Genomic DNA, 16,496 nt, shown 5'->3' with positions numbered 1-16,496 from the left:
CACCTGAACTCAAACAATGAACACGTGAATTTCTTCCAAGCCTCATTTCTATTGTTCGACTGTGGAATCAAAAATTATGCTCGCTTTGGTGTTGGTAAAGGAAAATTATTACGCCAATAGGCCCAGGCTAGTGTGTGAAACAGATAATTCATGTCTTTTTCTGTATATTACGAGCGAGCTACAGAAAATCATTCAATTAATAGTCGCGCTTAATATGAAATCAAAATTATCTAATGGTATGATCAATTTGTGTAATTTTGTACCCATACCAAAACATATTGCTTAGATATGGAAACAAGTTCAGGGTGTCGCTTGTGTATAGCCATTAGCAGATTCCCTAGATAGTTCAAAATACATCCAAATATTAAATAGAAGACTTAGTTAAATAAAGATTTCGTGGAAATACCACGTCCTACCACCATTATTCTAAAAGAGAAAATTTTCGATGAATCTAAAGTTGGATAAATTTTTCATTCAAATTTCTATGGCTTCAGGCTAGATATAATAATTCACTCTGAAAGCTATAATATTGAGGGCAAATAAAAATTTGGTCAACAAAAAAACAACTTAATTGTAAGATATTTAACTTCGCAGAAATTTCAAACGAAAAACTCTTTAAGGGTATTATTGCTTTTAAGATCCATTAATCTTATTGCTATTCATTATTATTTCGCTTTCTGTTGGAAATTCACCTTCAAAAGCGACGCGGATTAATTAATTTTACGAAATAATACTTTAATTATTATGTTTTCAGTTTTGAGCTTTTGATGAGACGTTGATGTGACTGAAATATTTGGTACGGTGTTATAGTCGGTATAGCTTTATGTTAGGCTAAATATTGTTGGATTTTTCACGATGATTAGCACCAGTGACATGAAAACGACTCACACGTAATCGTTGTACCACATTACGACAACATCAATATGTACATTAGCCCGCCTCAGTATAGATTTATTCATCATAGCAAAGGTAGACTTTGTACGAAGCAGACTTACTACAAGGGCAATAAAAATATATAAAGCCATTATTATCATGAAGATTATCTGGTTATTTGGATATATTAAGAAGCACGTAATTATGCTAGACGAGATCATCGCTAGCCGCGAATGCTAGACTTGGTCCTGTCTTTAGGTTTCGCTGCGGGATATTAAAAGTCACCAATGTGGGTCCGTGTGATAGAGCTAACCGTCGTTGGGCCCGCGGTCTGCTCACAACACCATGCAGATCGTTGAGTCTCACATACCCCGCGCGCCCCTTTTGCGCGGGGACCTCGTAAGAGGTTCGGACCCCGGCCCGGAAAAAAAAATAGAGCTAACAGTGGCAGTTTTCCAGATAGTATCATTTCACGAAGCAAGCGCTACACTTGCACCCATCGCTTTCACCGAATGCTGCCTTTTTGGCGATAGCTAGGGTCCGATATCTATGAAACACCATCCCGTAACCAGAACATATTGGCTGATCTAACCTGCCACCATAAGGAATCTCGTATCCACAAAACATGGTTAACAAAAAGAATAAGAATCGATTTGAGGTCAATTTACACTAAGAACACATTACACTGAACTTAATGAACTAATTCCCGTTTTGTAAGACTAAAGATCACTAAGAAGTTTGTGAGCCACGAAAACAATATTATAACCACAGACAATTTTCGAATTGACATTGACAATGGGACATCCAAACAATCAAATTTATATGCAAACACTGAAAATGAAAGTGAAAAAATAATCAATACAAAATGACCGAAAATTTAATGCAAGAAACAAAGAACTGATTCAGTGAGGGATAAAAATTACCAATTCCAATATAAAATGGGTCTGGTCAATAGTAAAGACTTCCTAAAAAAGAAGGTCGATGAGGCCACAAGTAACTCAAGGTATTTTGAATGATTTTATCAGCGGTAGATTGTTCTAAGCCCAAATGGCTGCGATTACGTCGTCAAGTCGATCAAATGAGGTTTTCGCTTCCAAGCCGAAGGTGACATAGCTTATAACCGATTGTAGGGACACAGTTTAGTAGTAAATCGCTTAATATGGTCAGTCGTACATAGCCCACCCGACGCGTCAGACGCTTGTGATAATATATGGAGTAAAATTGGAACTAGCTTGTTTTATTTATAAAGGGCAGTTAACACCCTTTACTTTGCATCAGAAACCGTACACCGATGTATAATATGAGTAAATTTACAGTTTTAACGCACGAATTTGAGTGAACTTTGCTCCGTTTTCGGGGCGGTATAGTGTTAAAATGGATTCTTGATTAGTTTCTTGGGGTACTGCCTTGGAAGAAACGGTAGCAGTCTGATAGCTTTAAAGCAATATCATCATCATAATCGGTTGCTCTTGGCAGAGCAGTCGTGGTCATGTGGAATTCTTGATTATTAAAGCCTTGACAGATGCTTTGCATAGTTTGCGAACCAGGCCGAGCGCACGTACTCGTTAAGTGGGGTTTCAGTAAGGTTTTTCACCTGATCAGTTCAGCGCATGGGGATTCGTCCACGAGATCTCTCACCCTACGTTGAACAACAAGTTTCTCGATAGAGTCTGCTGGCCGTCGCGATACGTGTCCAAAATATCGAAGAATCTTGGATTGCACTGTTGACGACAATCTTTGAGAGATATTTAGTTCTTTTAGGATTGAGGCGTTGGTGCAATGCTCAGTCCAACGGAGTATACGGAGCATCCTTCTCCAGCACCACAAAGATTATTTTATAACGTCACCTAAAATAATCTTCTTCTTTTTGCTCTTATCTCACATAATGTGGGGCGGCGCGGTACGTACCTATATCATGCTGCATAGGGATTTTGAGTGAGTTTTACGATCGGCCGCTTGTCTGATGTCAACCCTCTTTCGGTAATATCTTCATATTCCAACGAGCTATAAGAAGGGACTTTCTCTGTTTCTTCTTTCGTTTACTTCATCCGTTTTATTCCGCATTTTATTCCATATGTTCCGCATTTTATTACTATAAACATTAGTATATTGCGAACCAATAATGTGTTTAACTTCGTTTTCATATTTCAAAGGTAGATTTGGCAATTTCAAACGACATAATGGTTACGTAATGACGTCTTTAGACTCCTCTACCAGGGACATTTAATCATTTTTTCTAATAAGAGAATAAATTTGGCTTTTGTTTTAAAATCATATTTTATTGAGATGATGTTTATTACAGTTTATCAAATCTACGTTACGTAATAACTGAGAAACCGAAATGGAAAGTTTTCAAGAAGAGAGAGTAAGAATAATTTATATGAATTACTTTATGATTGACGTCATTAATTTTGCATGTGTTTGTAGCTTAGTTGGGACGAGCTCACGATCTTGGTGTTAAGTAACTACCAAAGCCCATTAATATCCTTACGTCCCATGCCACAACTTACTTTGAGCCAAGTGGTCATAATCTCTAAGCTTATTATCATAATGGCTATGCCGCATCCTTTAAAACGGAATGCATTACTGGTCGGTTGATGGGTAAGATGGTGGGAACTACGGATTTCATTATTTTTTTCTTGGATGGGTGGACGAGCTCACAACCCACAGCTCATTTTCATAATACGGTGCAGTTTCGGATCAGGGACATCAGGATTAAATCTGCCCTCGTTGGCCATTGCCTGGGATGGATGCTATTGCATCCTTTAGCTTTCGAAAATGTCGTTAGGTGCAATCCTCAAGTGGGGATAAAGAATCGTAGCGAGATGTTGTCAATCAGTAAATGATCCATATATGTCATGGAGGACTCACGAAGCAAAATTCAGATGCTTACAAAGTGTTTCGAGCGTTTTCGGCAACTTGTAGGAGTATTAGATATCTCAGACACATGACCACCAATTAGCATTAAATGGTCACCGCAAAGATCAATTGACTTTTATTTTCTTTTTAGATGGGCAGATGAGCTCACTGTCCACCGGGTGTTAAGTGGTTACTGGAGCCCATAGACATCTACAACGTAAATGCCGTTACCTGCCTTGAGATATAAGTTCTAAGGTCTCAAGTACAAGTTACAATGGCACCACCCTTTAAACCGAAACGCATTACTGCTTCACGGCAGAAATAGGCACGGTGGTGGTACCTACACGTGCGGACTCACAAGAGGTCCTACCACCAGTAATCTTATCTCTCTCGAAACTTATCTTTTGTTACAGAGCTGTAGCAATCCCGGCGTACACAGCCTTAAAGCCTTTGAAAGGTTGTCCGTGTGGTAACAGCGGTCCTTGCAAGCAAAAAGTCACGCCCAAAGGAGTCACAATACATTATCCGCAGAAGTAAAGTTAATTTTTTGACACAATTTAAATAGCTTAAGCTCTGTCTATGTAACGAGAGTAATGGAGCCCGATTTATCACAAAATGAAAGCTTGCACCTACTTTCGGACTTGTGACCGGAGTCTCAATTGAAAAACGGTGGTCCTACAGTTTTAGCCGCAACTCGTTGTTGGCTTGCGGTAGAAATAAGCGGGACGGAGGTAACCACCCCTGGGGGCTCGCAATACGAACTTCTTCTTCTTATCAGCCCACAGGCGTCCACTGTTGGACATAGGCCTCCCCAAGCCTTGCCACAAAGACCGGTCCTGTGCTGCCTGCATCCAGCGGATCCTCGCGAACTATTACTGGTTAAATATAGGCAATTTCATAGACATAGCCCACTGAGTCTCTCCCCGGACCGTCTCAGTGGGTAGCGATTCCGATCCAGCGGTTGATTCTGCAAAGCACTGCTCTTGCTAGGGCTAGTGCTAGCACCGGCCGTCCTTGGGGTGAGCTACGCCGTCTGGTTGTAGTGTTGACCGCGGTAAACTCCTTACCTCATCCGGGTTTTGAGTTCGGAGGGGATGGACGCTTGGGCGAAGAGTGCAGGGGAGTCGCTTAGTGGGTAGGGCCCTGATAACATCCCGGGGCCCGCGGCCTCGCAGTCACGGACTAGTCCCACATACCCCGCGCGCCCCCTAGGTACGGGGACCTCGTAGGAGGTTCGGCCCACGGCCCGGAAAAAAAAGGGCTAGTGTTAGCAAATTCTCTCAGGTTGAGCCAGTGAGCTCACCTACTCGTCCGGACGTAGCTGAAATAGCCTCTTAGGCTACCAGCGAATAGGTAGCAAAAAAATAAAAAAGGCAATTTCGCTACTTAAAGTATCTACATATTATATATCGTAATTTGGATGAAGTCGTACGCCTTGACGTACTGGAATTATTAATTGCGTTGAAAGCGCTCCTAGGCAACTTCTACATCGCGGATGCATTCGCATGAGTGAAATTAAATTTTTAAAAACAGGTGGGCTGTAAATCTGTTTACGGAGAAACGGTTTTTTTTTCGGGATTCGAACACCGTTGCATCGCTTGATACGAATGCATAGGACGTCTTATCCTTTAGACAACGACGACTTCAATCGACTTTGATTAACTAATGTCAAAATTATGAGCATTCAAAAGTTTCACAAAATTAGAGATCTTGCGTTCCTAGCTATTTATTTACAAACCGAATACCTATATAGCGACGATATGTTCCCGGAAATATCTCAGAAATTTCGCTCCGAAATACCACTACATCACTAGAGGCCAGACGAAAATCCTTTAAATCCCATCGGATCCTGATCGCGCCTACCCTTAACCTAACCACACGAAGAGCCTAATTACGAAAGGATTACTGTGGATAGCAGTTTATAAATTTAAACAAGCAACATCTTTGTGGCGACATTTTGATTGGAAAGTTGTTAGTGAATATTGGAGAGGAATTTTGTTTTGAAACTGAATATTACTTACAGTTCACAACCCACCTGATCCTCAAATTCGTACAAATAGTTCCATAAATCAGTCCTACCCAATTGCTCCTCCTTCACAAATTCTTCCAGTGTCTATTTTCCTGTGGTAAAGCGTATTTCTAGCTTATAGGAGTTGTGTGGTATCCAAAAACTCAAAATAAACGGAAGTCTAATTTTAGACCAATTATCATTAAAATTGAGTATTGTGATGGAGAACTTATCTATTTTAAAATAGTACGCAATCTATTAAAAGTGTAAGAGAATTTGTTGTCGTGGCCTAAAGGACAAAACCTGGTGTTATCGTATCCAGTGATGCTAATATACAGGACTGGAGTACATACAACAAAAATCAAAACTGCAAATAAAAATGCGTATGCTACAGAATTGAGACATAGACCTCAATATCGGTAGCGGCGTTCATTAGGCTGTGACCTCATTCATCTGCGTCTTTAGTCATTGTTCACACTCACACTGTTCCACAAGATTAACTATAAAATGCAATATTCCATATTTCATTCTTTATTTTATAGTGGCTTTTGTTGCATAGCCTGTCTAGTTTTATTATTTACCTGATTAGGTAAGAGCATAGATTCGTGTGATTTAGCTTACTGCTTTACGATCACCTGTCTGACCTCAAACTTTTGGATCACTTGGATGGATGGTCAGTAGATCAGTTATTAGATTGCAGAGTGCTTGGTAGTACAGAATTTTATGTTAAGGTATGACTGCTTTTACCGCTAACTTGTATGATTGGGAAACAATAACGATGTTTCATTTTTTTATAATCGAAACTTAATTTAACGATCGTCTGGTGCAGTGGTAAGTGACATGGTCAATACACAAGGGGGTCGCGGGTTCGAATCCCGCCAAGGGAAGATATTTGTATGATAAATATAAATGTCTTTTCCAGGGTTATGGATGTATATTATATATATGTACGTGTATAATAAAAATCGTACATTTATTTCCGTTATCTGGTACCTGTAACACAAGTTCTTTACGAACTTAGCACGCGACCAGTTAACATGGCGTGATTGTTATTAAATATTTATTTATTTATTATTATTAATTTGATGAGAAATTAAATGATATTTTCAGAAAAAAGAAATTTTCCGCATTCGGCACCAAATCTAGACGGAACATACCGGGGAAAACTGAAAAAGGACCATACGCACCAAAGTGAGTACTAGTACGTAATCTATACTAATATTATAAAGCAGAAGAGTTTGTTTGTTTGAACGCGCTAATCTCAGGAACTACTAGTCCGATTTGAAAAATTCTTTCAGTATTAGATAGCCCATTTATCGAGGAAGGATATAAGTTATATAACATCACGCTAAGATCAATACCAGCGGAGCACCAATAAAGAATGTTTCAAAATCGTTTTTTTTTCCCTTTTGAGAGCTTCCGCTGCGTGCGCTGCAGAAACGGTTAAAGTTTCGATAAAATAATGTATGACAGAATTGTTCCCCTTTAAAAGATCTAAAAAAGAGTCCGCGACAGCATATGTCTATATGTCAAGGTTGGCTCACTATAACGTTTTTTATGCTAACCAAACTTGTTCTAAAATAAAGCATTCGTTGTGAACTATTCCACGCGGACGAAGTCGCGGACAAAAGCTAGTATATTATATAGAGCAGTGCATTCAAACAAAAAACATTTCTTATTAGTTTATCAATAGAGTATAACGGTAGCCGTTATAGAAAACAAGATATTTGATAGCTGTCTAAATCAACATACAAGTTCCGAACAATAACATTCGGGCCGTCAATCTACCGAGCAACTTCGCTCGCTTGGTCGAAAGAAGGTAGTTCTCCCATTTGCCGTGATTTTTTCATAGCTTTTTTATTTATTCCACGTATGGCTGAGTTTACTGGTGGTAGGACCTTTTGTGAGTCCGTACGGGTAGGTATCACCACCCTGCCTATTTCTGCCGTGAACCAGTAATGCGTTTCGGTTTGAAGGGTGAGGCAGCCGTTGTAGCTATACTTGAGACCTAAAACTTATATCTCAAGGTGGGTGGCGCATTAACGTTGTAGATGTCTATGGGCTCCAGTAAGCACCTGACACCAGAGGGGCTGTGAGCTCTTCCACCAATCTAAGCAATAAAAAAAAGAGTTCACCAATCGGAGTGATACGCCCATAAATGTCACTCAAGTGAATTCTGTCACTCATCTGAAGACATGAGGTCAATGTCTAGTTTTTGCCTAACAGCTTTCCTATCTTCCAAGCAGCTGGATATATCTGCTTTATGGTAAAAATATATAGATTGTATCTAGTAAGTTCGTAAATTTGGCCATTAGCAAATATCTTATCTATCTTTACGGTTGTAGCAGTCCGTTTATGGAATTCACTACCCTTAAGCATCAAACGATCGTCCTCGCCGGAAATTTTCAAGTTCAGATTAAAATCGCACTACCCTGCACAATAATGTGGCTCCTACAATATAACTGTACAAGTTGCTACTTATTTTGTATTTACTTGCATATTTTTAGTATTTATTTGTATAATCGTTATAATATGTTTTTAATCGTATGTGAGTCTATCTTATATTGTATTTATTTTTATGTAAGCTTATTAAGATATAGTACCGTCAAGCCTACTTATTCCTCTCCCTGCAAGGCTGCCTGAAAGAGATCGCTTTCAGCGCTAAGGCCGCCAATTTATGTCATCGTTTATCATTATTTGTTTTATATGCTTACTCTGTACATGTGGTGTTAAATAAAGAGTTATATTATTATTATTATCTAGCGAGTATGGCTATTAGTATGGCTATTAGTCCTAAATTTACTGGTGGTAGGACCAATTGTGAGTCTGCGCGCGTAGGTACCACCACCCTGCCTATTTCTGCCGTGAAGCGGTAATGCGTTTCGGTTTGAAGGGTGGGGCAGCCGTTGTAACTATACTGAGATCTTAGAACTTAAATCTCAAGGTGGGTGGAGCATTTACGTTGTAGATGTCCATGGGCTCCAGTAACCACTTTACACCAGGTGGGCTGTGAGCTCGTCCACCTATCTAAGCAATAAAAAAAAGATGAATGGCAAGGGTTACATCTGCTTTGGTTACGCGAGAATTTTCGTAGCCACTGTAGCTTTAATTTTGGAGCTTTGCTTACGCTACGATGACGTCAGTATTTAAAGAAAATTGTACTTGTTAAATAAAGAAACGGATTCTTCCCGCAGATCTATGTCATCCCTTAAGATGCTTTAATAATGAATATGCAACAAAGAATGTCGGACGATTGAGGATTTGCTCTTTTTTTTATTATCGCATTCCATTTGTTTTGATGCCGAAAGAGTTTTTTTTTTCTTTCTCATAATTAGTCTTGATATTACAACCAATAAGGTTGCTTCTAATTCTTTTGAAGATCGATTTTGTCTGCATTGTTTTGGTTTTATTTTCTATCTGGTACTTCGCCTTAGAATACTCACGCCGTACTGCAATATCATTATAATTAGACATTATTATAGTGCTTATCGATCAGAGAAATCTGCCGGTCTGCATACAGGTGGTTAAGTAATCATTTCATACCAGTAGATGAGTCCAAGTCGTCGTGGCCTAAAGGATAAGACGTCCGGTGCATTCGTATATAGCGATGCAACGGTGTTCGAATCCCGCAGGCGGGTACCATTTTTTCTAATGAAATACGTACTTAACAATTGTTCACGATTGAATTCCACGGTGAAGGAATAACATCGTGTGATAAAAATCAAACCCGCAAAATTATAATTTTCGTAATTACTGGTGATAGGACCTCTTGTCAGTCCGCACGGGTAGGTACCACCGCACCGCCTATTTCTGCCGTGAAGCAGTAATGCGTTTCGGTTTGAAGGGTAGGGCAGCCGTTGTAACTATACTTGAGACCTTAGAACTTATATCTCAAGGTGTGTGGCGCATTTACGTTGTAGATATCTATGGGTTCCAGTAACCACTTAACACCAGGTTGGCTGTGAGCTCGTCCACACATCTAGGCAATAAAAAAAAGAAAGAAAAAAAGATGAACTCATTTACTGAACTACAAACAAAAATCTAATCAACTTTTCCATCGTTTCAGTCAAAGGGTCACTCCCAATGTCAAAGTGATTCGACCAAGAAAATTCCCTACGTGGAGACTCGATAAGATTTCTTATAACACCTACAGGTTTGCCATGTTTTTTACTATTATTTTAATTCTTAGAACATCGGCTGTTAGCTTTAAGAGTGTACACATCATACACATAATCGAAGGACCATTACTAAGCTTTTCATCAATTTTAGCGGTGTAATTTCTTCTAATTCTGAGACATTCATTTTTTTTTATTGGTTAGATGAGTGGACGAGCTCACAGCACACCTGGTGTTAAGTGGTTACTCGAGCCCATAGACATGTACAACGTAAATGCGCCACCCATATCGAGATATAAGTTCTAAGGTTTCAGTATAGTTACAACGGCTGCCCCAGCCTTTAAACCGTAACGCATTACTGCTTCACGGCAGAAATAGGCGGGGTGGTGGTACCTACCCACGCGGACTCACAAGAGGTCCTACCACCGTAAATACGTCTGACGGTCATGTTCGTGCATTTTGTACTTACTATCTTGTATAACAGTAATAGACTATCCGTGAAATGATTAATTTAAGTAGCTAAGTTAACTAGTTAAGGTTTATCCTACTTATCGACAACGTAGCCCAAAATCTGCTTTAGGTGGTCGTCATAACATAAATGTGGTAACACATAACATAGGGATTCTTTCGGAAAAGCGGTTAATACTTACCCGATTTCCGGCTCACTTAACAACATATATCGGGTTTCCCCACAACAAACAGAATATGTGTTCGTCTTGAAGCAGAGTAAATAACCTGCTAACTGTCTGCCGCGCTCTCTGACCCCACGCTGCTTTTGGCTTACCCAGCTACGGATCTCAGAGGCATGGAATGAGGGGCGAGCTTGACAAAGCCGACAGATTGCAATGGTCAACTGTCAAAAGTTTGGGTCGTGTACGGTTATTGGAAAGAATCCAGCGGGGAGCCACCTCCAGGTACGGAGGAAGTTCGATCGCGGAGGCTTCGATCTTAGTGGATTGTGCTCGAGGCGTGGTCCCTTGGACCCAGTGAGGTATCCCGGAATACCAGTGGCACCGTTCGGGCGGTCTGAGGTGCCCTGTTACCGAGGTCGTCTATCGGGCTTCCTTGGAGTGGCACCACGAGTCTAGTTGTACTGTTTCTCGCGGAAACCCCCTTGCTCTGTCCAAGTTCTGGTCTAAGGGCGGTGATTAGACGTCAGCTAAAAGAGTGCAAGGTGAGCCGTTTTGTGGGTAAGGACCGTTAAAAACCTCCTTAGGTTCGTGGTCTGCTCTGAACATCTGCAAACCGTCAAGTGAATAAGCCCCTCGTGCCCCCAGGGGCGCGGATTCCTCGTATGAGGCTCGGCTTTGTGTCGACTTGAGTTTTTTCTTTGAACAGATTGGGGCAAAGTTACAATCGGAGGGGCTCAGAAAGTGTACCATTTCAATAAAAAAGTAATAGATGCGCATTGTTTTTATGAAACACGTGGTGCTATAAAAATTCCATTTTTTTTCAAAGTTCTCCTTAGCTGTTCGAACCTTTACGATGAAGATGTCAACTTTTTAATGTCATAAGCCAGCTTTCGTACTCCGTACAATTCGATCGGTACTCCGAAATAAAAAGCAAGCAACATCGTTATAAATTTAATAAGCGTTATTTTATAAAACAAGCTCGTCAAAGCTGATGAAAAAGCTCCGAAATTTAATAAAGTTTCTCTATTTTTTTTTTCGCAGAACACCCGTCATTACTCCAAGGACGTATCGTTAATTTTGAACGCCTTTTTGTAATTTAAAGTGATATTGTACTGAATATTAAAACGAGTCTAATAATGTTTTTACTTTCAAAGCCAATGAAATATATAACATTAAAAGTTTTTATTTTATTTTTTATTTGGAAACTGTTGACTAATAATGTAATTTTTAGAAATGCTTTACTTAGCTAGAGGTATCTATCGATCTATCTCGATATATCTATCTCGTCAAATCCGTCGTTTGCGACGAAGGGCTCGACGAGAGAATTAACCCATAGATAAAGCCTACTGAGTTTCTCGCCGGATCTTCGCAGTGGGTCGCCTTTCCGGTCCGGTGGTAGATTCTGCGAAGCACTGCTCTTGGTAGGGCCAGGGTTAGCAACACACCGGTTTGAACCCTGTGAGCTCACCTACACCTTAGGGCGAAGCTGATATAGCCTCTCCAGGCTATCAGCATAGGTAAAAAATAAAACAGCTATGTGTAGGAATCTTCCAAATAAATTTGTAATAATAACAAGATGTCCGAATAACTTGTAAACATGCACACGTATCAAAGAACGAAGACATTAAAAGCATCCAAGCAATTAAAATAAAAACAAAAAACATGACAAAGTTTTTTTTATTGCTTACCCACGTAATCCCACGAGCTCACGGACCACCTGGTGCTAAGTGGTTACCAGGCCCATAGACATTCACAACGTAAATGCCGCCATGAGATATGAGTTCTAAGGTCTCAGCAGTTTTTACAGTACAACAACCGCATACCGAACCCTCCCCAACTACCCTTCTGCATTATCTCACCCCTGCACTGAGTGGCAGGGAGCTTCTACACGGGCAGAGGGGTTCCGTGCCCCTGCATTCCCTTGCGGGGGCACGACGTCCCTTCTGCTTCTTCTCACCACTGACTTTGAGACACGAGCTGTAAGCCTCCGTTTTATAGTATGACGGCTGCCCCATTCTTCGAAATCTGTTGATGTGGTAATATCTACCCCTGTGGGCTTACAAGATACCTTACCCTTGGTAAAATTGTTTATAATTCTTGCGTGTTCGATTTTACTACACGACATGATTCGTTCATTGTAAAATTCCTTCGTGAATATGACTTAAGTATCTATTTCATTAGAAATATTACCTCAAGCACCGGTGACCATCGCTTGCAACAAAGGGATCAGCGAACAAATTAACCAACAGATACAGCCCACTGAGTTTCTCGCCGGATCTTTTCAGTGGATCGCGTTTCCAATCCGGTGGTAGACTCTGCGAAGCACGGCTCTTGCATCTCTTCTCTGTTCTGCTTTCGGCACTCGTTCGGTGAATTTAGTATGACCCCACGAGATCACTAGAATAGGTAGGAAAAATTAATCTGTAGTTGGTAACTTTTATTGCTGGTAGGACCTCTTGTGAGTACGCACGGGTAGATACCACCGCCCTGCCTGTTTCTGCCGTGAAACAGTAATGCGTTTCGGTTTGAAGGGTGGGGCAGACGTTGTAACTATACTGAGACCTTAGAACTTATATCTCAAGGTGGGTGGCGCATTTACGTTGTAGATGTTTATGGGCTCCAGTAACCACTTAACACCAGGTGAGCTGTGAGCTCGTCGATCCATCTAAGCAATAAAAAAAAGCTGCCTGCGGGCTTCAAACACCGGCAGAGTAACGTCTCTCTCAATGTACTTAGACCGGGCATCTTATTCTGTAGGCCACGACGATATAAAAACTTTTAAAGCTCTGTTGGTTTTTCCGATTTCACCATTGGTTTTTGTGGCAAATAATTTGATGAAAGGCAATCCCAAAGCAAAACATTTACAAAGACAAAAGTAATTAAAACTTCACTTAGTTGCTTAGAGTAAAATGCCTAAACAGTTAAAACTTAAATTGCTTGCAGCTCAACTTTAGATAAGGATTTTGCGAAACATGGCGGCTTTTTTGTTGATCCTGAAAAAGAAACGGATGGCTTATTAACTTTTTCATGGTTTGATACTAGGCTGCACTAAAAGTATCGGGAATGGAATATTTCCACTGTTCCTGTCATATTAAAATCTTTTTAATTGAAAACTCCTTGGTTTTAAAAATCGAATACCATTTATTTATTTAAAAAAAGATTCTCGGTCTTGTCACGAGGTTTTGTCAAACTTGTTTAGTCGTTAAGAAAATGGAATTGACTCGAGAAAATTCAAGAGCGATGATTTATTATGAGTTTCGAAGTGGTTTAACACAAAAACAGTGTGTTGACCGGATGATTTCTGCATTTGGTGATGAAGCCCCATCCAAAACCACAATTTATCGCTGGTTTTCTGAGTTTCAACGTGGACGTGTCAAGCTCAGTGATGATCCCCGTCAAGGTCGTCCAAAAACTGCAGTCACCCAAGAAAACGTTGATGCTGTGCGTAAGCTGATTGAGGAAGATCGACATGTGACATACCGCGAAATTCAGGCAACTTTAGGCGTTGGCATGAGTCAAATACAAATAATCTTGCATGAACAATTAGGTGTAAAAAAGTTGTTTTCCCCATGGATACCGCATTCGCTCTGTGAAGAGCAAAACACGGCTCGCGTTACTTGGTGCGTCAGAACTCTCGCAAGATTCCACGCAGGATCCTTAATCCAACATTGTATCGTCACCTGATACAATGTTGTATACAACAACATTGTATCAGGTGACGAATTCTGGATATAACAAAAAACCAGTCACGAATTTGGGTGTTCGAAAATGAGTTAAAGCCAACAAAAATTGTTCGTTCACGGAGTGTTGCAAAAAAAAATGGTGGCCACGTTTGTCTCCAAAACCGGCCATGTTACGACTATTCCTCTTGAGGGACATAGAACGGTTAATGCAGAATGGTATGCTAGCATTTGTTTGCCACAGGTCGTTTCTGAACTCCGTAAAGAGAACTGCAACCGCCGCATCATCCTCCATCACGACAATGCGAGTTCTCACACCGCGCACAGAACAAAAGAGTTTTTATAGCAAGAAAACATAGAATTATTAGACCATCCGCCGTACAGCCCCGACCTAAGCCCTAATGATTTCTATACTTTCCCTAAAATAAAGAATAAATTGCGTGGACAGAGATTTTCATCACCTGAAGAAGCTGTGGACGCCTACAAAACGGCCATTTTGGAGACCCCAACTTCCGAATGGAATGGTTGCTTCAATGATTGGTTCCATCGTATGGAAAAATGTGTCAAATTTCGCGGAGAATACTTCGAAAAGCAATAAATACATTTTTAAATAGTAATGTTGTGTCACTTCGTTAATTCCCGAAATTTTCAGTGCCGCCCTCGTAGGTCACATATGAACAAGAAACTAGTTATCATGTTCACCTAGTCGTCGTGGCCTAAAGGATAAGACGTCCTGTGCGTTCGTCTCAAGCGATGCAACGTTGTTCAAATCTCGCAGGCAGATACTGATTTTTCTAATTAAATACGTACCTAACAAATGTTCGCGATTGACTTCCACGGTGAAGGAATAACATGGTGTAATAAAAATGAAACCCGCAAAATTATAATTTGCGTAATGACCGGTGGTAGGACATATTGTGAGTCCGCACGGGTAGGTACCACCACCTCGCCTATTTCTGCCGTGGAGCAGTAATGCGTTGCGCCACGACGAGTTCATTTCGCTGTCAACAAGATTCTAAGGTTATGAAGTGACGCATGTTTTTCTTATTTAATAGTAAGTTGAGCTTATAGTTTGCTTGTTAAGATGGATATCAAACTCAATGGTTAGACTCTCAATTTAATTGCGATGGTCCCACCCTTAAATCGGGATTCAATATCGTTTCACTGGATACATACGTCATGCGAATTTTAGTACAAATGGTATGATGGTAGCCCTACATCTCAAGAAATGTCATGTAGTCTTCAACTTATAAGATACACGAACATAATTAAAACATCACACAATCGAAATTTTTCTTGCGAATTCATTATTCTTAACGCTGCAATTTCCGTCGATCCATTAATCTTGGCTTTCCGGTGCTCGTGAATTCCGCACGTAAAAATATCCGTCATACCCTTATTATCGGGTAAAAATTGCAAATTGAAGATCGTACAAAGTCGTCGTAACATAAATCATTCGGTGTATTGAGCGCTACCCACGTCACCGATCCCCAGAAACATATTGCGCAGTTCTTTCCTTCTCAGATTATGGAAGAATCTTGTGGTCGTTTGTTAGGGATGTAGCATAGTTGATTCATAGATTTTATGTGGATTTTTTTGTTGCTCCAGATTCTTGAATAGCTTGCTGCTCGCTGAGTGTTAATTCGGCAACGGAGTCAAATTAAAAGGTGCAAAAATAGTGTTTATTATGCCGATATATTTTTTTGTTTGGTGTCTTAGAAACTGCACGAAGACGTATAGGATTTTCATAAAAGGACTTTAGTATATTTTTCTATACTAATATTATAAAGAGGAAAGATTTGTTTGTTTGTTTGTTTCGAATAGGCTCCGAAACTACTGGACCGATTTGAAAAAATATTTTTCCATTAGAAGCCGACATTGTCCCTGATGAACATAGGCTACTTTTTTTAATTTTTTTTTAATTTTATTTTTTTGGTTTCATGTGTGTTTTAATGTTTCCGAAGCGAAGCGAGGGCGGGTCGCTAGTTATTGATAAGATTGGTGGACGAGCTCACGGCCTACTCGGTATTAAGTGACTACCGGAGCACATACAGATCAACAACGTAAATGCCACCATCTACCTTGAGATATAAGTTCTAAGGTCTCAAGTACAAGTTACAACGGCTGCCCCACCCTTCAAACCGAAACGCATTACAGCTTCTTGGCAAAAATAGGCCGGGTGGTGTTACCTACCCGTGCGGACTCACAAGAGGTTCTACCACCAGTAAAAAGCATAAAATCTATTGCCTATCCCTAAAATAGTTGCCTATTTTCGGTTAAAAATTAAGATCGGTGACATCCCTACAATAGTCAAGGTAGCGTTGTTATG

The 16,496-nt window shown here is 40.2% G+C and overlaps 1 protein-coding gene across 1 annotated transcript; it reads left to right on the top strand.

The window, feature by feature from the left end:
- Positions 1–1,811: 1,811 nt before the first annotated feature.
- LOC114246685 (uncharacterized) lies at positions 1,812–11,562 on the top strand. Its single transcript, XM_028179353.2, has 6 exons — positions 1,812–1,876; positions 3,176–3,238; positions 4,146–4,265; positions 6,851–6,931; positions 9,807–9,893; positions 11,529–11,562. Exons 1-6 carry the CDS (start codon positions 1,812–1,814, stop codon positions 11,560–11,562), a joined length of 450 nt encoding a protein of 149 aa, XP_028035154.1.
- Positions 11,563–16,496: the final 4,934 nt, after the last annotated feature.

This window comes from Bombyx mandarina, chromosome 24, assembly GCF_030267445.1.
Source record: "Bombyx mandarina strain Sakado chromosome 24, ASM3026744v2".
NCBI classification, from domain to species: Eukaryota; Metazoa; Arthropoda; class Insecta; order Lepidoptera; family Bombycidae; genus Bombyx; species Bombyx mandarina.
This window is presented reverse-complemented; position numbering and strand designations above follow the sequence as displayed.